Source organism: Rhinolophus hipposideros (genome assembly GCF_964194185.1).
Source record: "Rhinolophus hipposideros genome assembly, chromosome: 17".
NCBI classification, from domain to species: domain Eukaryota; kingdom Metazoa; phylum Chordata; class Mammalia; order Chiroptera; family Rhinolophidae; genus Rhinolophus; species Rhinolophus hipposideros.
Genome location: NC_138063.1, coordinates 54,432,055 through 54,454,032, shown reverse-complemented (window position 1 = coordinate 54,454,032; position 21,978 = coordinate 54,432,055). Strand labels below are relative to the sequence as shown.

Here is a 21,978-nt window from a genome sequence, read left to right as displayed (position 1 = left end):
TATGTTAGCATTAGGATTGGTATTATACTGGTATTTATTAGTATTTTAGTTAATTTTAAAGTAATGTATGAACGAAAGACTATATGAATATGTGGTTTAAAATTCAAATGGCATAAAAGGTCTCCAATAAAAAGCAATTAAAAGGACAAAAGGTTACTTTGGAAAAATGAAAGGGGCAGGGATAGGGAAAAGCCTTTAGCTGTATCTGATATGTTTTATTCTTTTTCTAAGAAAAGAGATTGGAAGCAAATATGCCCAAAGTGGCAATACATGTTTAATCTCACTGGTGGGAACATGGGTGTCATATTATCAGTATTTTTCTGTTTGAAATATTTTATAATTAAAATACTTTTTAGTTACATAAATCTCTACCCTTCTCTAGATGTCTGGTTCCCCCAGTCTTCATTCCCAGAAGTTACTAATTTCTTGTCTTCTATAATTACTCATTGTATTCTCAGGCATATTTATGTTTGAGTGGAGTCCCCCTCCCTCCCTGAAATGGGACGTACTAAACATATCCTTTGTACCTTTTATTCACTATGCAGTATATCTTTGAGATTGTTTCATATCAGTGTATTTTCATGGTTCCCATGTATTCCACTGCATTAGTGCATTATCACTCATATCACCAGTTCACTCCTGAAAGACATTTAGATTGTTGCCAGTTTTTCACTATTATGCAGAGTGGACATCCTTGTGCATAAATCTTTGCACATAGGTATGTGACTATATGTGATATAAATTTCTGGCAGTGAAATTGGTGGTTCAAATTTATGATCTTATCAAATTGTTCTCGGAAAAACCATTGTGCCAATGTATATTCCCTCAGTAATGTATGAGTATCTCTCTCTCTCTCACCTACTTAGTGTTATCGGAATTTTTTATTCTTGTCAATCTTTTTTTTCTGCACTTGATACAGAAGAACTGTCAACAGATGGTGCAGCCACTATGGAAAACAGTATGGATGGTCCTCAAAAAATTAAACATAGATCTACCTTATGATCCAGCAATTCCACTCCTGGGTATTTGTCCAAAGAAATCTAACATTAATTCTAAAATATATATGCACCCTTATATTTATTGCAGTGCTATTCACAATAGCCAAGATTTGGAACAAACTGAAATGCCCGTTAATAGGCGATTGGATAAAGAAACTGGTACATTTATACAATGGAGTGTTACTCGGCCATAAAAAAGAATGAAGTCTTACCATTTGCAACAACATGGATGGACCTAGAGAATATGATGCTAAGTGAAATAAGTCAGACTGACAAAGACAAATACCGTATGGTCTCACCTATATGTGGAATCTAAAGAACAGAATAAACGAGCAAACAAAACAAATAGACTCATAGATACAGGGAAAAAACATGGGTGGGAATAGGGGAGAAGGTGAGGGGATTGGAAAATACAAATTGGTAGTCAATATAGTCACGGGGATATGAAATACAGTATGGGGAATATAATCAATAATGTAAGGATTGTGTAGGGTGCCAGGTGGGCACTGAACTTATCAGGGGGATCACGTCACAGACTGTGTAGATGCCTGACCAATGCACTATACACCTGAAGCTGAAGTAGAATAATATTGAATGTCATCTATAATTAAATATATGCTTTTTTTCCCACAGGATGTAAAGTAAAGCATAGGGCATATAGTCAATGGTATTGTAACAGCTATGTACAATGTCAGCGGGGTAGTAGATTTGGGGGGGATGTAAATGTCTGTTACGTAGCTTTGTATACCTGAAACTAATAAAAGATAATAAAATCTCAACAGAAAAATGTATGTGTTATTTTAAATTAATATTTTTCTTTTATATCAGTTACCAATTTGCAGTATATTAAAATTACCTATACCTTGCATTGTTTTAGCTCTACATAAAGTGTTTGAGGTTTTGCAAACAAATACAAGCCTAGACCTGAATTTTAATTTTACATATAAATTTAAAAAAAATTTTTTTATTGGGGAATATTGGGGAACAGTGTGTTTTTCCAGGATCTATCAGGCCCAAGTCACGTGGTTTTCAGTCTAGTTGTGGAGGGCCGGCAGCCTTGGTGTTACGAGCACTGCGCTCTAACGAACTGAGCCAACCGGCCATCCGACATACGTAATTTATTATTTGACATTATAAAACTTTTATAATTAATGTGTGGAAATGGTTGAAGCTTTTTTCTCTTTTCAGCCAGTAACAATAATTTGTTATAGTATGCTTTCATGGAAAAATATTTGAAACTGAAAGATACTATTTCTGACTTATATGATGAGGCTGGTGTAATTTTGATACTAAAACTGAATAAATTGTATGATAAACAATATTAGGGCCGGCTCTGTGGCTCAGGCGGTTGGAGCTCCATGCTCCTAATGCCGAAGGCTGCCAGTTCGATTCCCACATGGGCCAGTGAGCTCTCAACCACAAGCTTGCCAGTTCGACTCCTTAACTCCGGCAAGGGATGGTGGGCTGCACCCCCTGCAGCTAAGATTGAACACGGCACCTTGAGCTGAGCTGCTGCTGAGCTCCCAGATGTCTCAGTTGTTTGGAGCGTGTCTTCTCAACCATAAAGGTGCCGGATCGTTTTCCGCAGGATCGTTTTCCGCAGGGGATGGTGGGCTGCGCCCCCTGCAACTAGCAAGGGCAACTGGACCTGGAGCTGAGCTGCGCCCTCCACAACTCAGACTGAAAGGACAACAACTTGACTTGGAAAAAGTTCTGGAAGTACACACTGTTCCCCAATAAAGTCCTGTTCCCCTTCCCCAATAAAATCTTAAAAATATATATATATATTAGTGGTCAGTCCAACTTAAAAATACGGATGCACATATTTTAAATAAAATAGTGCTGGTACATCCAGATAATGAAATGTTATTCAGCCCTGAAAGGAAACAAGCTAATCAAACCATAAGAAGATGTGGAGAAACCTTAAATGCATATTAGTAAGTGAAAATCTATTACTGTAATTCAACATATTACCAGATTAAAGGAGAAAAGCTATGTGATCATCTCCATGAATACAGGGGAAAACATTGAATAAAATTCAGCACCCATTCTTGATGAAAAATATTTACCAAACTAGAATTTGTTTTGTAAATTTGAAACTAGAAATTAAAGAGATGCTTTAACTTGAACAGCCTACCTATCTACTAGAAACCTAAAGCAGTATTACCTTTAGTGGTTAAACCTTAGAAGCAGGTCTTTCAAAATCGGGAAAAAATATTTCTATTTGACATTGAATAGGAGGTCCTAGTCCATGCAGTTAGATAAGGAAAAGAAATACAAGGTATGAATAAATAAGAAATATGAAGTATAAGGAAGAGACAGAAGTATCACAGCTGCTACTGTAAACTTCACAGAATTATCACTGCTGATACTGAGAAGTTCAGAACCAGCTAAAAAATGTTCCGAAGGTCAGCAAGATTGCTGGATGTAACCGTAGCATTAAAAAGTCAACAGTAGCAATTGTTACGTGTGTACAGTGTGTATTTCTGTTTGTGTGTGGCAGATTGCATTTTCCAAAATGACTGTACCAACATATGTTGCATCCCACTTGCTTTGCAAAATGTGAATGAGACTCCTCCCATTGAGAGGTAGTCTGTGTTACCTTCTCTTGCACCTTGGAAAGCCCAATGTTAAAAATATGAAATAGAAATTTTCCATTCTGGGGCTGGTAAGGGTGGTGGCAGGCAAGACAGTGGGGAACCCACAGTAAGGGTATTCGGTAAGAAATGAATAATTTATTTATGCTTTATATGTGGTGCTTAACTTTTAAAATGCTTTTTCCTCACGTGGTAAATAGTATGAGCAACAACACAAATTAATTTTTGCTGTTAATGCATACTTTTTTTTGGTTATGTTTCTGTTTTTACTTGAATTCTTAGAATTATATTTCATTTGAGAGGAAAAAACCTGGCCACGTTGTATATACCAAGTAGCTGAGTGCCTAGTCAGGGATCCCCTCACAGAACTTGTTCTCTGGTGGATTGGAATACAGAGAATTGGAATAAGGGTCCTAAAATGGGCATCAGGCCTACACTTGTTGCTAAATATTTATAACTCTAGAAATAAAATTTGAGGATATTTCTGGCCTCAAAATAAAGTAAAAGTTATAGGGCATGAAGCTAAATAAGTAGGTTAAGCTTTTAAGATAGAAACTCTAAAATATAGGTAGATATTATTAAGAGAATTTAGTCAGAAGTTTCAGTGTGATATAGTAGTTAATGTTAGGTACCTCCATGGCATTAATTTTGTGTTAAATAAAGTGTTTAATGTTGCTTGTAGGTGTTGAATATAGAATGGCAGGAAATAAATATATCAAGAGCAGAGACTTAGGTGCCTGAAGGACTGAGCTTGGTTCAATCCTGGGGTCTGCCACTTACTAGCTTTGTGACCTCTGTCAGATTGTTTAACCTCTTATAGCCTATCATCCTTCACATATAAAGTGGGGAAGGTAATCGTTCCCATTGGTGTGAGAATTGAATGAGATAAAGTAGATAGTATGTTTTGCATAGTATTTGGCATATCATAAGTACTCAATAAATGTTATTTTATACTGGATGGGAAAATATTTCTTTTGCTATATAAAATTTAAGAACAATATTGAAATATATTTTTGTTACTTTAAGGAAATTCGCAATGAGTCCCATGATTATCCTCATAGAGTGGCCAAGTTTCCAGAAAACAGAAATCGAAACAGATACAGAGATGTAAGCCCATGTAAGTACCTGTGGGTTTGTGTTCATATGTATGTTTGTTGGTTTATTTAAGGAGGCAGGATACAGTGAAAAAAAAGGTTTGGTGTCAGTTATAATTACTGTAATAAGTACAGTAATTTTTTTCATATTAACATGATGTACATTCTTGAAAGAAAACTTTGAAGGCATAGAATAGTAGAAGGAAGGATGGAACGGAAGTAGAAGGAAGGAAGGAAGGAAGGACGGACGGACAGTTTTATGGAAAACTGTCCATAATTATTTCATCCACACAGACACCATTATTTTGATGTATTTCCTACCAATTTTTTTGTATGTATAATTTTTCTTTTAAAATAATTGTAGTCATATATGTGTGTGTGTGTAGTCACATATATGTATACTTTTCACATTATTCCATAGCCTTTATTAATATTACTTAAAATATTTATTGATGTATTGTTTCTTTTCCCCCAAATTACAAAAGTAGTATGTACTTACTGTAGAAAACTTCTAAAGTATAGAAATGTGTAAAGGAAAAAAACCCCACTATTTGAAAACAAATTAAAATTTTGGGATTTATATTCTTTTGATATTTTTTCTGTATAAGTATAAATTCAAAATTAGAATCTTGCACATACTAATTTGTAGCTCTTTTCCTACTTAGCAGTACATTGTAAACATTTTCCTATCATAAACACTCTTTTTAATGGCACTAATAGTGCCATTTGACATGCCATTCTTTTATGTGACAGTTCCCCTTTAGATTCCCGTCTGTACACACACACACACACACACACACACAATTTTATGAATAATTGTAATATCAGGGTTTTTTAAATGTGTTCATCATTCGGTGATTTTATTTTCGTTCTAATTGATACCACTTGTTCAGATATTAAATTGGGCTGTGTTACGACTCCATAATGTTTCCCCATGTTTGATTTTAGTCGGCTAAGCATAGGTATTCTCTCGTGGCTTCTTGTTAATAGAAACTTTAAAAAAACTATTGAATCTGAAAAAAAAAAAAAAAAAAAAAAGAACCATTGAATCTGTTGCATTTTGATTTCTGCTCATTCGTGGGTTTTTCCTCTAGTTGATGAGGGTATCGTGCTAGGTGCCAAGGCCTCTTGTCTAGGCTGAATAATCTTACTCTGCTCAAGGCCACAGGCATACCTTCATAGACATTGTATTTCTTGTTAGGTGGGTATGTGTATACCACTGAAAATCTACCAATTACTAGGGAAAAAGTGCATACTTTTATTTTTGTATGAACAGAATGGTTTTTATGTTGACCAAGTACATTTACATGAAGAGTGCATCAACTGATTTTGGACAAATCAAATGAGAAGTAATTTCTTAATGTTTATTATAAATTGCTTATTAAATGTTATGTTTCTTTTACTTTTTTCCTTTCCAGTTAGAAGTGTTTGTAAAGATTAGTAGCTAGAAGAGAGTGGTTTTCCATTCTATTTCAGTCGCAGCGCACTTGAAGGTATGACAAACTTCCTGTGAAACCTGTGGCTCGCTATGGCAATAGTTCTGGTATAGGTGTGTTCAGGGAATGGAGGCATGGGCAGTAGTTCTAACACTTAGGTACCCTTTCACTACCACCTCCACCCCCCAAATTTTTGGCTGAGAATCACTGAGCTAGAGAGACTGATTCTCTAGTGTTTGCCATGAGTTTTGAAGACAATATTTTCCAGTTGTACATCTTGCTTTGTTGCTTTTAATTAAAAAGAAAACCTTTTTATTTTGATAATTCTAGATTTGCGTGTAGTTGTAAGAAATAATACTGAGATCTTGTATACCCTTCATCTGATTTCCCCCAGTGGTAACGTCTTGCATAACTATAGTAAGGTACACAACCAGATAATCGACATTGATACAATCCATCCAGTTTCACATGAACTCATTTATGGATGTGTTTAGTTCAGTGCAGTTATGTCACATGTGTAGATTTGTGTGATCTCCATGTCAGTCCGAGTATAGACCAGTGGAATGGTTCCATCACAACGTCCCTCCTACTATTCTTGAATGGCCATAGTCACCTTGCTCCTTTCCTCTATCCCTCAGCCCCGTGTTGCCTTTAATTTTTACATATCTGTTGTAATTGCAATCATTGGTTGTGATTAGCTACATTTGCATCCCCTCATTAGTTTTATCAAATTGCTCTAAATGTAGGAATTTTTGAAAATGGAATTGATGTATTTGTTGTCAGCTTCAGTCTAGGCTTAGTTACAGTTAAGTTCTGTTTACTGTGTGGCTGTATTTTTTAATTACCTCACAAATGATCTGGTTATTTCTGGCATTTGTGAACTTTTAGTTATTTCAGGAGTTGCTCATAATAAATAATTTAAAATTTTGTTGAATGGAGACAATTTTTTTAAACTTGGAAACATGAATTATTTTTGTAATAATTTTTTAAAAGGCCATGAACACAAATGTTTTCAGCTACTGTAAGAGTTACCTAAAGCCACATTTTATTTTCCTCTTCTCTGTATTCTTTGTAACAGAAATCAATACACTTTTAAAGATAATTGTTTAACCATTATTAAAATAACGGAAAGATTATTTGATACTATGAAATCTATGTACAAGTAAGTCAGGCTTTTTAAAACAACAAAACAGGCTTTTATTTAAAACAAGGATAGGGTTTCTAGGCATCTTAAAATGAAAAAAGTTTTGGTATATGCATTGTTAGGCTTATATTGAATTACTTTTCCAAAATGATGGCCATCACAGTCACCTAGAACATGTTTATTGTGCCCTCTAATTTACCCAATAAAGCTCTTGAAATTTTCATTCTCAGTTTGAAGAGTCTAAGAAAGGTATTCAGCATGTACATTCTTGACAACTCTTAACCACAGCTCAAGTTGCTATAGAAAATTTCAATACATTTTCTCAATTTCTTTCATGTCTAATTTTGTTTTTAATAATTATAGGAGAGAATGTTTTAAGGGAAGAGCCTTTCCCTCTTAGATGCTAGTGTAACACGTAAAATTTAATGGTACAAGGTTTCTTTTTGGAGTGGTAAAAATGTTCTAAAATTGGATTGTGGTGATGGTTGCATAACTCCGAATATACTAAAAACTATTGAATTGTACACTTTAAATGGGTGTGTTTTATGGTATGTGAATTATATATCAATAAAGTTGTTAAAATTTTAAAAAATTGGAACTGAGACATTTGCAGCTTAAATTTCTCTCAAATATATGTCAATAAAATTCTTGTGATTTTTCTTCTGAGTGTTAAACTTAACATACGTGACGGCCTGTTGTATATCTCCAGTTGAAGGCTGCAAGGAGACCTCTGTTGACATTCTACGTATCAACCTTGATTCATACTCATTAGCTCGGGCTCTTCTTCCTGTATGCCTTCTCAGGAAGAGAGCTGTTCACCTTGTGTCAGTACCTGGTATTAGGAAAAGGTGTTTCTTCCTTGGAGGAGATGCTACTGTGTGCCTTCTTTTGGCCTCCCCTGTTGCCTTTATTCCACAGTGTCCCCTGGAGCTACACTGCTGTGAGCATGCCAGGCAGTGAGTGAATCTTCTCCCCACTTCTTTGTCCTAGTTGAAGCCTGACTCTCCCCTGAGTAAATAATGTTTCTATTTTCTCAGGTGGAGGCTGCTCATTATTGTTTCCCATGTAACCAGAGAGTTCGTAGTCTAAGCCATTATTCTTCAGTTTACAAATTACAATGATTTCCTCTAAGGCTGAGGCTGTCCAGACACATCACATTACCACTGTTGGATCTATCCTTTCCCAACTTCATAGTCAGTGCCTGTCTTGCAGCCCCTTCTCACATGTTTGCTGTAGGTTTGAGTGCTGAGGATGTTATTCATTACCTTTCTCTTTGCCCTCCTCTTCCCTCAATACGTGCTTCGTCCTGGGTGATGTCATGTCTCTGGGAGAGAACCACATGATGCTAGATCTCAAGACCTCTTCAGCTCTCATCCTTCAGTGAGATCCAACCCAGAAATCGTAAATGCTACTACTTTGAGGGCTACTTTCTATCTTTCCAGATCTTTGACTTCATTAAGATCTTTAGGTCTTTGACTTTTTCATTATTGTAGTACATTCCTTCCCTACCCTACTTATTATTTAATAACTTTCTTACATTCTTACATATTAAAAAAGTAATCTCTGTGGATCTTTAATTCTATCCCCCTTGTGAAACCCCAACCCTGGAATGGTCAGTTTGTGTATTCCAGCTTCTCAAACCTTTGGGTTACTGTGTGTGTGCCTTGGGTAGCTCCTGTATTAGCTGGGCTTGGTGTTGCCTTGGTATCCTGCATACATACCTTTACTAATCCCACTGCCATTCTACTCTGGTTCTTCCCTGAGTAAACCCCCACTCAGACCCCACCCTCTCCCTCTCCCCACTCTCCTACTGTGATGTTGCCTTCAATTCTGCAGGAAAAAAATTTATGTTAGAAAATAACTCTTCAACTTCATGTTCTATCACCTGGAAACTTATTTCTGTTTGCACTCATCTTTTCCTGAAGTCCCAGGAGAAAAGCCTTCCTTCCTTCTATCCTAGCTTTGTATCCCGATTCCTCATTTGTCCTCATGGACCTTACTGTCCGCTATCACCACTCTTTGTGTCTTCATCCTCTTTTCTCTAGTAACTCTTTTCCCTTATTATATAAGTGTGCTCCAGTATTTTTCTATCTCAACCCTCAGTTCTCACCTCATTCCCTACTTACCCTGTCACCTATACAGACACATGCACTTGCATGGCATGCACACACACGTACACAGAATCTTAAAAGAGTACACCGAACGATTTGTCCTTCTATCCTTATCACCTGTGGATTCTTCAGCCCATGATTCCACCCCAACCTCTCCACTAGAACTTTTATTCTAAGGTACTATTGGGTATCTAGTTTTCAAATGAAATGAGGGACTCTCCGTTGGTTTCTTATCCCTCTGACTTTTGACATTGTTGACCATTCCTCCCTTTCTTAGCTGTATTTTTTCTAATTTTGCTGCTGTTGCTTCTGTGGCTGATCACCCATTCTCAGAGCTTCTCTTCCTCAGTCTGCCTTTGTCTTCTTCAGGGTTCTGTTGGTCTCCCTCTCCTTCTCATTCCAAGATTTGTATGAATGATCTCATCTTCTATGCATTCAGTTACATCTCTCTGCTTGTGACCCTAAATCTCATCTGTAGCCTAGTTCTTAGCTAGAGACCCATTTATGCAAGTCACCCATCTTTGTCTGGGTGTCCTATAGCCACCTTAGACTCACTATGTGTAGACGCTGAGCTAGAATTCCTTTCCCACATAATCCATTGATTCTAACCCTAAACCTGCTCTTCATACATTATTCCCCATGGTTCCATTATTCACACATTTGCTACAGCTAGAAACTTAGACTTCTCTTTCCTTTAGCTCCCATATCTAGTTAGTAACTAAGTAATTATAATTCCATTTTCACAATATATTTTACATCTGTTCTATACTCTGTTCATACTGTCTTGGTTCAGGCCCATACTACTCCTTTCCTGGGTGATTACAATAGCCTTTTGACTAGTGTTCATGTCCCACTTCAGTAGTGTTCTATTCCCGCTTCAATCTATTCCAGAGTAATCTTTGTATAATGCACTCCCCTCTCCAATAGTTCTCCACAAGTTTGATGAAGAGTTCAAGTTTTTTAGCATTATTATACATGGCCTTTTGGGAACTGACCCTTTACACACCTTTCAAGTTTTTCTAGACATTTTCCTATAAATTAATTCATTTTGGTAAAACTGAATCACTTGGAGTTCTCCCAGTTTCTTGAATATATCATTCCCTTTTTGGAATACTCTTCCTCTGACCTACTTCAATCAAAGCCCTCTTCCTCCAAATATCATCTCAGCCACCACTTTCTCATGGATGTTATTCTCACACAGTAGAGGTGGTCATGGAAGTGGTCCAGACTCTCTTTCACTAAATCCAAATGGGCCCAGGAATGTGTATTTTTAAAAGCTCTCATGATGTACCTTTCCTGATGGAGAGTCATTATATCACTTTAAAATGTATTTCTGTACATAGTATTTTTAGTTGTTGGTTTGGTTCAGAAAACGTATTGAAAACCAGCTACATGTATGGCAATAGGCTATGCCCTGAGAATACCATAAATATATGCACTCTGCCCTCTAATAAGTTACAGCAAAGTGGAGGGGATACATACTACCTACTGTGTTGTACAAACATGAGATATGACACTGTTTTGGTGGAGCTAAGAGGCACTTAGCTCTGCCTAAAACATTAGGAATGGCTTTTAAGAGAATAAGTGATAGCCAGCTAGGTAGATAAAGGGGAACCAAAAAGGAATTGTTTTTTCAAATTCAGAGTCCCCGATATTTTCTACACTTAGATTCAGTAGGTTTGGAAATCTATATTTTTAAAGTGTTTTTCATGATTCTTACATACGTAACTTGACACCAGTCCTTAGACTGACGTATAGAAACTGACAGTTTTCATAGCCCATCCCTTATTGCTACAAAACAAAGAGATTCTCAATAAACATACTTTTTAAATAAGTTGTTAGGTATGGAGGAAATAAGACTTCCAGGCTTCCTCTGCCCTCCCCCTCCTAAAAAAAAAATCTCAGCAGATGGCAAAGCTATTCTGATTACAAATGCCAGTATCAGCTCTGAGATTTTATTCACCTAATAAAATAGCTTCAAGCTATATTAAGCAAAAATAAATAGAATTGTTGGAAGAAATTGACAAATCCACATCCATGAACTTCTTCGTAAGACAAAATATTAGTAAAGAAATAGAAGATTTGAACCACATAATTAAGCTTAATGTAATAATAAAAATACACAGATCTTTATATCCAACATTAGAGAACCCACATTCTTTTAGGATTTCCTGGAATATTTATAAAAAACAGATCATCAAAAAAAAAAAAAAAAAAAAAAACAGATCATCAGACTGTAAAGTAAATCCTAACAATTTAAGAATTGCTGTCTTATAGGCATGTTCTTTGACTGTGTACAATTAAATTATAGATTGCTACCGTGTTTCCCCGAAAATAAGACTGATCTTATATTAATTTTTGCTCCAAAAGAAGCATTAGTGCTGATTGTCCAGTTAGGTCTTATTTTTGGGGAAACATGGTATTTACATATATTAGAATAGATGCTATTTTATTATAAATTACTTTCCATTTTTCTTTCCTATTTCAGTTGGGGCATTATTGATGTTCAAAAGATTATAGTTTATCTTATCTCTAAACAGTAGGGGTATTAAAGATAGTAAGTTTCCCCTGCTCTCTCCCTCAGTAATTTCAGTCTACAAGTCCTGGGTGTTGTGGTCCCACATGTAGAAGGCATGTAAGTAAGTGTGGTGTCCTAGAAGGAGGGGCCTATGTTTGAAGAGTCAAAGAAAGCTAGAGTGAACCTTGTGATGTTGGATTAGAATTAGTATATTAGCATGTAAACACATGGTTTTTCAGTGAATATAGTTGTACAGATACAGAGATAATAGGTATGTATGTATACATATATTTCTTTGCCCTGACCACTGAGAAGTCTTGTGAACGATGACAGCCTAATAGCATTGTGCATACCTAGCTTCTGATATACAAATTTTATTCTTCACTAAAGAAAACAGGCCTCCTTGGAAAAATGGCTGATTCCAGGGTTGTGGCAAGGAAAATATAAGAATAGTTTGGAATATCTTGTAGTCCCAGAAAGTAAGGACATGCTCAGGAAACGATGAGGACATGTCAGAAGGACACAGAAAGCAGCTTGAAGCCCACTGGCCAAATCGGGGGTTAATTTGAGCATTGAAATAAATGACTATAACCTACTGAATAAAATAGGAATCCATGAGTTTATACTGATGTAAAGAAACAAATTAAGTGGGGAGATAGAAAAAGATACACCTTAGTGTAGGATGGTAACTAATCCATGTTGAAATAGATATTAAATTTGGTGTGTGAGAATTTGATGAGAAACAAGATACTTACATAGTCTTCAAGTGTCCCCTGTACAAAATGCTTACCAAATACAAGATGGGAATAGTAACTGCAGAGGGGAGAAGTCTGGCAGACACCAACCTTAAACAAGTGATGAAGACCAATAATAGAATATACCACATTGAAATCCAGGACCACTCCATAGATGCGCTGAGCACAGAGCATCTCTCTGCTGAACCTGCCAGAAGTGTACAATGAATGAGTATTCATGGGGAAATATCAGGCAATCAAAGGGATTGTCACTCTATAATCTTTACAATGTTATGAAAACCTTTCCCAGGAAAGACTAAAGAATGGTTCCAGGTTGAAGGAGACTAAAGAAATACGACATCTAATACAACATGTGATCCTATACTGGATCCTTTCGTTTAAAGGACACTCGTGTCTAGATTAGTAAAGCATCACTGTTAATTTTATGATTCTTTTTTTTTATTAGTTTCAGGTGTACAAAGCAACGTAAACGACATTTAAACCCCTCATAAAGTGATAACCCACCCCCTCAAGCTACTACCGCTCTGACATCTTATATAGCTGTTACAATACCATTGACTATCTTCCCTATGCTGTACTCCACATTCCCTTAACTATATATACCTATATATGTAGTTATAGTTGACATTCAATACTATTCTACTTCAGCTCTTCATGTGTACAGCACATTGGGCAGGCATCTGCACAGTCTATGACGTGATCCCCCTGATAAGTCCAGTGCCCGTCAGGCACCTTACATGATCTTTACAACATTGTTGATTATATTCCCCATATTGTGTTAACTATCAACTTATATTTCTTAATGCCTTCACCTTTTTCACCCTGACCCCAACCAACCCCATTCCCATCTATCATCCTGATAGCTCTAGTACCTACCTGGCACCATACCTAGTTATTACAATATTATTGACTATATTCCTTATGCTATAATCTACATCCCATGACTACTGTATAACACCCAATTTGTTCTTCTTAATCCCTTCCCCTTTCACCTGTCCTTAGCCCCCCTCCCATCTTAAAGAAGTCCCTCTAAGAGTCCTTGTAATACTGGTTTGGTGGTGATGAACTCCTTCAGCTTTTTCTTGTCTGGGAAGCTCTTTACCTGTCCTTCAATTCTAAATGGCAGCCTTGCTGGGTAGAGCAATCTTGGTTGTATGTTGTTGCTTTTCATCACTTGGAGTATTTCCTGCCACTCCCTTCTTGCCTGCAAAGTTTCTGTTGAGAAATCAGCTGGCACTCTTATGGGGGTTCCCTTGTAGGTAACTAACTGCTTTTGTCTTGCTGCTTTTAAGATTCTCTCTTTGTATTTAACCTTTGGCATTTGAATTATGATGTGTCTTGGTGTTGGTCTCTTTGGGTTTATCTTGTTTGGGATTCTCTGTGCCTCCTGAGCTTGTATGTCTATTTCCTTCACCAGGATAGGGAAGTTTTCTATCGTCATTTCTTCAAATAGGTTTTCAATTCCTTGCTCTCTCTCTTCTTCCGGTACCCCTATAATGTGAATGTTGGTACGCTTGATATTGTCCCAGAGGCCCCTTAAACTCTCCTCAATTTTTTGGATTCTTTTTTCTTTTTGCTGTTTTGACTTTTACTATCTAATGATACCATAGGTCCATGAAATGATACACAATGAAAGCAATAAACACAATACACTGTACTGTAAAAGCAATAATAAACACAATGTAAAAACAGTAATGTAGATGATAAAAATGAAAATGTAATTTTTTCTTACCTGCCATGATGATAGTCATGCTTTGGATGGGGGTCCCCTTCAGTAATCACAATAGGTGACTGTTCTTCAGGTGTTCTGTGGTCCTCTTCCATAATCGCAATAGGTATGTGTTGTTCAAGTGTTCTGTAGCCCTCTTCCATAATGACTGTAGGTAACTCCTCTCCTGCCATTCCTTCCCTGGATTTTTTTACACCACTGACACGTGGTTTAGACTCACCAGATCTTTTCCTCACTAAAAGTTTTTTAATTGACATTTGCTTTTTCCAATGTTTTAAAATTTGACTGACATGAGACATAGCATTATCTTTGGAAGTGTTAGTGGCATGACTAATAGCAGCTTCATCGGGGTGATTTTTTTCAACAAAAATTTGCACTTCAACCCTTTTTGCACACATTTCATTGATCAGTGCAGTAGAAACACTTTCTCTTCCCTCCTCCTCTGAAGACAATTCCTCAGTTGCCGCCTGTTGCTGCTTTGTCACAATGTGAAGTTCTTCTGTGGTGAGTTCAGTCCTGGGGTCTTCTACTAACTCCTCCACATCATCAGCACTCACTTCCAAGCCCATGGACGTTCCCAGAGACACAATATCCTCAACAATAGGAGCATCCTCTCCAACATCCTCAAATACACTTTCAGGGACAGCGTCTGGCCACAGTTTCTTCCGTGCTGACGTCATTGTTCTGTGAGACACATCCCTCCATGCTTTGTCTATGAGATGTAAGTAATGTAAGATATTGAAATGATTCTTCCAGAACTGTCTGAGGGTTAGCCCTGTGTCCAAAGTCACCTTTGGAATAGTGCTTTGGTGTAAAGCTTCTTAAAATTAGACATGACCTGCTGGTCCGTGGGCTGGATGAGAGGAGTCGTGTTGGGGGGCAAAAGCTTTACATTGATGAAACTGAACTCTTCTATCAACTCATCCTCCAAGCCTGGGGGGTGAGCTGGAGCATTATCCATAACAAGAAGGCACTTCATTGGAAGACTTTTGTCTTGGAGTTATTTTTTTACACTTGGCCCGAACACTTCATGAACCCACTCAATAAAAAATTGCCTGGTATTCATGCTTTGCAGTTTGCCCTCCACATCACATGCAATTTGCTTTTTATGACACTGTTTTTCTTAAATACACCAGGGTTCTCAGAATGGTAGACGAGCAAAGGCTTCAACTTAAAATCCCCACTTGCATTCCCACAAAATAAAAGGGTTAGCCTGTCTTTCATGGGCTTGTGTCCTGGTAATGATTTCTCCTCCTTTCTTATGTAGGTCCTCTTTGGCATTTTCTTCCAAAAGAGGCCTGTCTCATCACAGTTGAAACTTGTTGGGGAAGGAAACCCCCTGCCTCTGCATAATCTTTAAATTCCAAAACAAATTGGTCGGTGTCATCTTTGTTAGCACTGGCAGCTTCACCATGTCTCACCACATTGTGTATGCCACTTCTCCTCTTCAACTTTTCAAACCACCCTCTACTTACCTTGAAAATAGCACTCTCAGCACTTGTTGCAGGGGTGTTTTTGATGAGGTCAACATGCAAATGTAAAGCTTTTTCACAAATTATGCTCTCAGAAATGCTGTCAATGGCCAACTATTTTTCATTTACTCATATGAAAAGCAATTTTCCTACTTCTTCAATTGTCTGTGTTCTTTGTCTTGTGTTTTAACACCTCGTGCAACATTAGCTCCTTTAATGGCTTCTTTATTTTTTAAGATGGTACAAATTGTAGATTTGACAGTACCAAACTGCATTGCCAGGTCACATACAAGGACACCACTCTCATGTTTGGAAATAATTTCCTTCTTCACCTCTATTGTTCTGTTAATGGTTCTCTTGGCTTTGCGGCTTTTATCCATTTCTCACAGCAAAGGGTGATTGGCAGAGGGCCCCTGAGATGACATGAACACAGATTGAGTGCACACAGTCATAAAGATGAAAGTTTAAGAGGAGAAGTGGCTACTTAGATTAGATGAACACAGATTTATGCACTGGGTTCCACACAGTCACAAGACACGAGATGAGCACAGACTGATCGCTCAGTCATCAAATAGGCCCAAATATCATCTCCATGTTGCGCGGTGCTCAGGACTCAACAGCCGACAGCCGGGCCTCAGGATCTTACACTCAGCGGAAGCCGCGTGACATGTTCGACTTCCGAGGCGTGTTCGAAAACCGAAGCATTTACTTCCAGGTTTATCGCGTCAGCATTCATAAACCAAAATGTTTCTCAATGTAGACGTTCGAAAACCAAGGTACTACTGTACTAGTAATGAACATGTGGGAAACAAGATTAAAAACACAATGCCATTTTATACTTGCTCTAGGAAAATGAAATCTTTTGGAATAGATCTCACAAGACATGTATAGGACCTATATGTTGAAATAAACAAAACACTAATACTGTGTTTTCCCAAAATAAGATTAGCTGAACCATCAGCGCTAATGCGTCTTTTGGAGCATTTTGGAGCAAAAATTAAGACCCTGTATTATATTATCTTATATTACATTATATTATATAAGACCAGGTCTTATATTAATTTTTGCTTCAAAAGACGCATTAGAGTTGATGGCCCAGCTAGGTCTTATTTTCGGGGAAAACACGATAAGAGAAAGCCAAGGAGATCTAAAGAAATGGAGAGAGATGCCGTGCTCATGGATTCGAAGTCTCACATAGTGAAGATGTCAGTTCTCCCAAAATTGTTGTATAGGTTTAACACAATTCTTATCAAAATCTCAGGAGGATGTTTTCATATATATAAACAAGTTTATTCTTAAATTTGCTGTTAGCCCTCCACATCATATGCAATTTGTGTGGAAAGGCATTGGAACTAAGATAAAATAGCTAAAACAATTCCGAAAAAGAGTACAATGAGGAGGAATCACTGCCCAATTTCAAGACTTACAGTTGACTGTTGAACAGCACAAGTTTGAACTGCACAGGTCCACTTACATGCAGTTTTTTTCCCCAATAAAATACTGTAAATGTATTTTTTTTATTCAAATTTATTGGGGTGACAGTGGTTAGTAAAATTACATAAGTTTCATGTATACAATTTTGTAATACATCATCTATGTATCACATTGTGTGTTCACAGTGTGTGTTCACAAAGTCAGTTTTCCTTCCATCACCATATATTTGACCCCTTTTACCCACTTCTACCACCTCCTTACACCCTTGTCAATGTATTTTTTATTCCTTATGTTTCTCTTAACATTTTCTTTTCCCTAGCTTTATTGTAAGAATACAATATATAATACTTGTACAAAATATGTATTAATTGTTTGTTATCAGTAAGGCTTTCGGTCAACAGTAGGCTATTAGTAGTTAAGTTTGGGGGAGTCAAAAGTTATATGCAGATTTTTGACTGAGCAGGGAGGATCGGCACCCGTAACCCCCACATTATTCAAGGGTCAATTGTACTGTATAATTATAGTTATCAAAGCAATGTGATAAAAAAGAGACAATGTGGTGTTGATAGTGGGTTAGAAACATAGATTGGTGAAACAGAATAGAGAACCCAGAAATGATTTTTGACAAAGGTGCTAAGCATTTTAGTGGTGGAAGGACAGTCTTTTCAATAGTTAGTATTGGAGCAACTGGACATCTACGGGGAATAAAATGAATTTCAACCTAAACCTGACACTATACAAAAATTAACGTAAAGTAGACCATAGACTTATGTAAAGTGTGAAGTATAAAACTTGTAGAAGAGAACAGGAGAAAATTCAGGACCTAAGGCTAGGTGAAGAGTTGGTAACATTACAACGAAAGCACAATTCAGAAAAGAAAAAAAAGCAGTAAACTGGACTAAACCAAAATTAAAAACTTTCGCTCTGTGAAAAGATCCTGTTACGAGGATGAAAAGACAAGGAGAAAATATTTATAAATCACAAAGAACTCATATCTAGAATATGTACAGAACTCTCAAAATTGAATATACAGAACTCTCAAAATTGAACGGATTGAACCGTAAAGAAACCAGTCTAGTTGGGGGATGGGCAAAAGATTATGAACACAGATAGCAGATAAGCACATAGGCATATGAAAAACATCATTATCCATTAGGGGAACATCATTAACTACTCGGGAAATGCAAATTAAAAACTTGATAGTGAAAGATCACTACACACCTACTAAAACAGCTGAAATAATGAGGCCGCAGTACTCACAGAAAGATTTGAGGATGCAGAGAAACTATCATACAAGGCTAGTGAGAATGTAAAATGGTTATGGCCACTCTGAAAAATAGTTTGGCAGTTTTTAAAAAAACTGAAAATAGACTTACCTTATACAATGTAGCCATTGCACTCCCGGACATATATCACAGAGAAATGTAATCTCATGTCCACACAGAGATGTGTACAGCTTTGTTTGTAATAGCCCCAAATTGGAAACAACTCAAATGTCTTTCAGTGGGTAAGTGGTTAGCAAATTGTGGTATATTCACACCATAGAATACTGTACTCATTAATAAACACGCAACAACTTGGATCTCAAAGGACTCATGCTAAGTACAAAAATCCAATGTCCAAAGGTATTGTATGATTCCATTTATATAGCATTCTTGCAGTGATAAAATTGTAGAGGTGGAGAATTGCAGAGGTGTTAGGGGAAGAGTGTGGTGACTAAAGGGGGAACACAGAGGATCTTTGTGGTGATGGAACAGGTCTATAACTTGATTGTGTTGGTTACATGAATCTACACATAAAATTGCCTACAAGTGCACGCACACACACACACACGTAAACAAGTGCCTCTAAAACAGGAAATTGGAACAAGGTCTGTGGGTTATACCAGAATCCTTCCTGGTCTCATTTGATGGCCTTCTTGAATTGGGTACTGGGCAGGGCCCTGTGCTAGGCAGTGGGAATACAAGGTGAACATGACAGTTGCTGGTCACAAAGAGCTCAACCCTAGCAAAGAAGGCTGCAAGTGGCTGCCACCTACTGAGTGGGCTGAATGGATCAAAATCTTGCCATAACAGTAGCCTTTAACACAGGCCCATAGTGTAGCCAGAGCTCATCACTTGGGAAGCTCTCCTGTAGGGTACTTATGCTGGAGACTGGAGTGAGGATCAGAAGTGTACAGGAAGAGTACTTCAAGTCATGGGGAAAACATGGCACATCTTTCAGGACCATCAGTTATATTCAGAATTAGAGGGGGGTAGGTTGGTTGTTTATGTATTGAAATACAGATACATAATGAAGTAGAATTTTTATATTCATGGTAATTTTTAAAATAAAATAGGACTTTTACGGGAATTTTGCACTTGATACTTTTAGGGTATTAATGAGGGTCAGTCAGTGAAAATATTAATAATTGAGAAGGATGGATCCAGTCTAGCCATTTTATTTTACAGGCAAGAAACCTGAGACCCCAGGGGCACTAGTGATTTGGCTGTTATCATAGGTCGTAGTGTCTAAGTAGCTTGGATACTAATAATGTTTCTTGGTTACTGTTTTCTATGTCTGTAGTCACTTATGCTGGTAGAGCCAGAGCAGACTTCAGAACCCACAACTTTAGGTGCCTTTAGCCTCTTCTCACCCATTTTCTTCCGTCTGTACCAGAGGATTCCAGTTATCTATACTAAAAAGTCCTGAAGTTTCTTTTCTTCTTTTTTGCTGAATTAGTTTCCTCTTCAAGTCAGTTAACATATCCTGCTTGTGTTTCAGAATGTTTAATAGTGACTTGTTATTCTGACAAAATTGTACTGCAGCTTAACAACTTGATTATGAAAATTTTCTGAAATTCATTATATAAACAGTGCTTGAACATTTGGCAACCTAAATCGTTACAACACTGTACTAGGCAGGCACTATGAGAAAGTGAAAGTAGAAACCGTTTTCTCTGATAGTCAAATTTAGGACGTGAGGCTAATGAAATAAGACTAATGAATCAGTATAGGATTTCTCAACTCTGAACCTAAATTGCAAGCTGCTTTGTGTTTCCCTTTGTTCACTGGGCTCAAACCATGTTCTTTGTGTCCCTCAGACACTTTAGATATATACCCACCTTAGGGCATTTGCTCTTCTCTGTGCATATCCATCCATATGATGGACCTCCTCCAAATCTTTGCTTAAATGTCACTGTCTCAGTAAGGCCCACCCTGACCACCCTGTTTAGAATTGCAACCTGCCCACCTCCCCAGCACAACGTGACTGCTCTTTTTTTCTCATAGCACTTATAACTGTATAACATATACTAATCTACTTAGTTGTTTTGGTTATTGTTATCTCCCTTTGTGAGAAGGCAAGCTCCACAAGGGTATGGATGGGTTCCAAGTGACTAGACCAGCGCTTGGAAAGTAGAAGATATTAAATACTAAATAAGTATTTGGTTTGCATGGTGTCCCATGGACTTTTGGATGTAAGGAAAGTAACAGGCTTTACCTCAATTCCCTCTATCCTCAATTTTTAAGATTCTGTCTCTCCTCGAAAGAGAGATTCTGAGTTTCAAGGAGAATGGTGAGATGCTTAATGATTACTAAGCTGAAGCTTAGTATGTCTTAGTTTATACACTCTACAAAGAGGAAAGGTGGCCACATTCCAGACTACATTAATGAATTTTACCCATTTTATAAGGACACTTCCCAGGTGTTCTTTTCATTTCAGAGAGACTTGGGGATAAATTAAAGAGGCCCTTTTTAGTGGGAAGATATATGGAAACAGAATTTAATCAGTTGACATTCTCCTATCAAGTTTAGGAACTTGAAATCATGATGGATTGAAAGAGATCGAAGTCATCAAAAACAGTCAATCTATTTGTAAAAGGCCGAACCTACCAGATGACTCCAAAACAACATACACTTTATTAACAACTCCATGATGGTGGGTACCTGGGAAATGCTTTGTTTCCATTCTCACTGCCACTGCTTGGGTCAGTACTTATCTCTTCTTCATTAAATTGTTAGTGTGTCAGTGTATTAAGATGTCTTCCTCCTTGTTTCAGTCTCTCCTCTACACTGCTAGTAGTGATTTCAGCCTACTGAGTGGGCTGAATGGATCAAAATCTTGCCATAGTGGTTTCAGCCTACTGAGTGGGCTGAATGGATCAAATCAGACATGCTCGTGTCAGTCCTGTAAAGAGCTTCACTGAGTTTGTGTGCCTGCAGCCCAATACATAAGTTCTTAAGCCCAGTTTCAACATATTTTGGGACTTCTCTCTTGTCCACCCAGCTCTTTGACCTTTCTGAATTTGCCAGTCCTTCATGATCTGCCATTTCCTTTTATTCCTCTTTATGTGTGCTCCTTCTGCTGGAATTTATCTTTTCTTTCACCGAGGTAACAAAGCCTGATGATGTCACTAGGCGTACTCAGGCAGGCATCAGTTTGTTAGCTTTTTCCCCACAACACATAATGCAATAAAGTACAGTACTGGGAGTTATTGCTTAATCGATTTTTTATTTCTTGTAAAAAGCTTTAAACAAATAATGTCCCTGTTGCCTGGCTCCCAAAATATATTTGTTAACTGAAAATTGTGTGTGAGTGTTGAAGGTATTAAATATAAAGAACACAGTGGGGGGGGGGTTCCATCAAAGAGGCTATATAGAGAAATTAGGTCATAGGCTGGACCTTCAAGGAAGTGAGATTGTGTGACAAG

General features: G+C 37.4%; 1 protein-coding gene across 3 annotated transcripts in view; it reads left to right on the top strand.

Annotated features, from left to right (window-relative positions):
* The window catches only part of PTPN2 (protein tyrosine phosphatase non-receptor type 2), an 85,382-nt gene that overhangs the window by 20,904 nt on the left and 42,500 nt on the right, over positions 1 to 21,978 (top strand). For 2 of the 3 annotated variants that reach the window (XM_081079138.1, XM_081079137.1), the window contains exon 2: positions 4,622 to 4,712. The exons of the other annotated variant lie outside the window; for it this stretch is intronic. In XM_081079138.1, the coding sequence (XP_080935264.1) occupies positions 4,622 to 4,712 (91 nt within the window). The remainder of the gene's footprint in view (positions 1 to 4,621; positions 4,713 to 21,978) is intronic. 3 annotated transcript variants of the gene reach the window in all.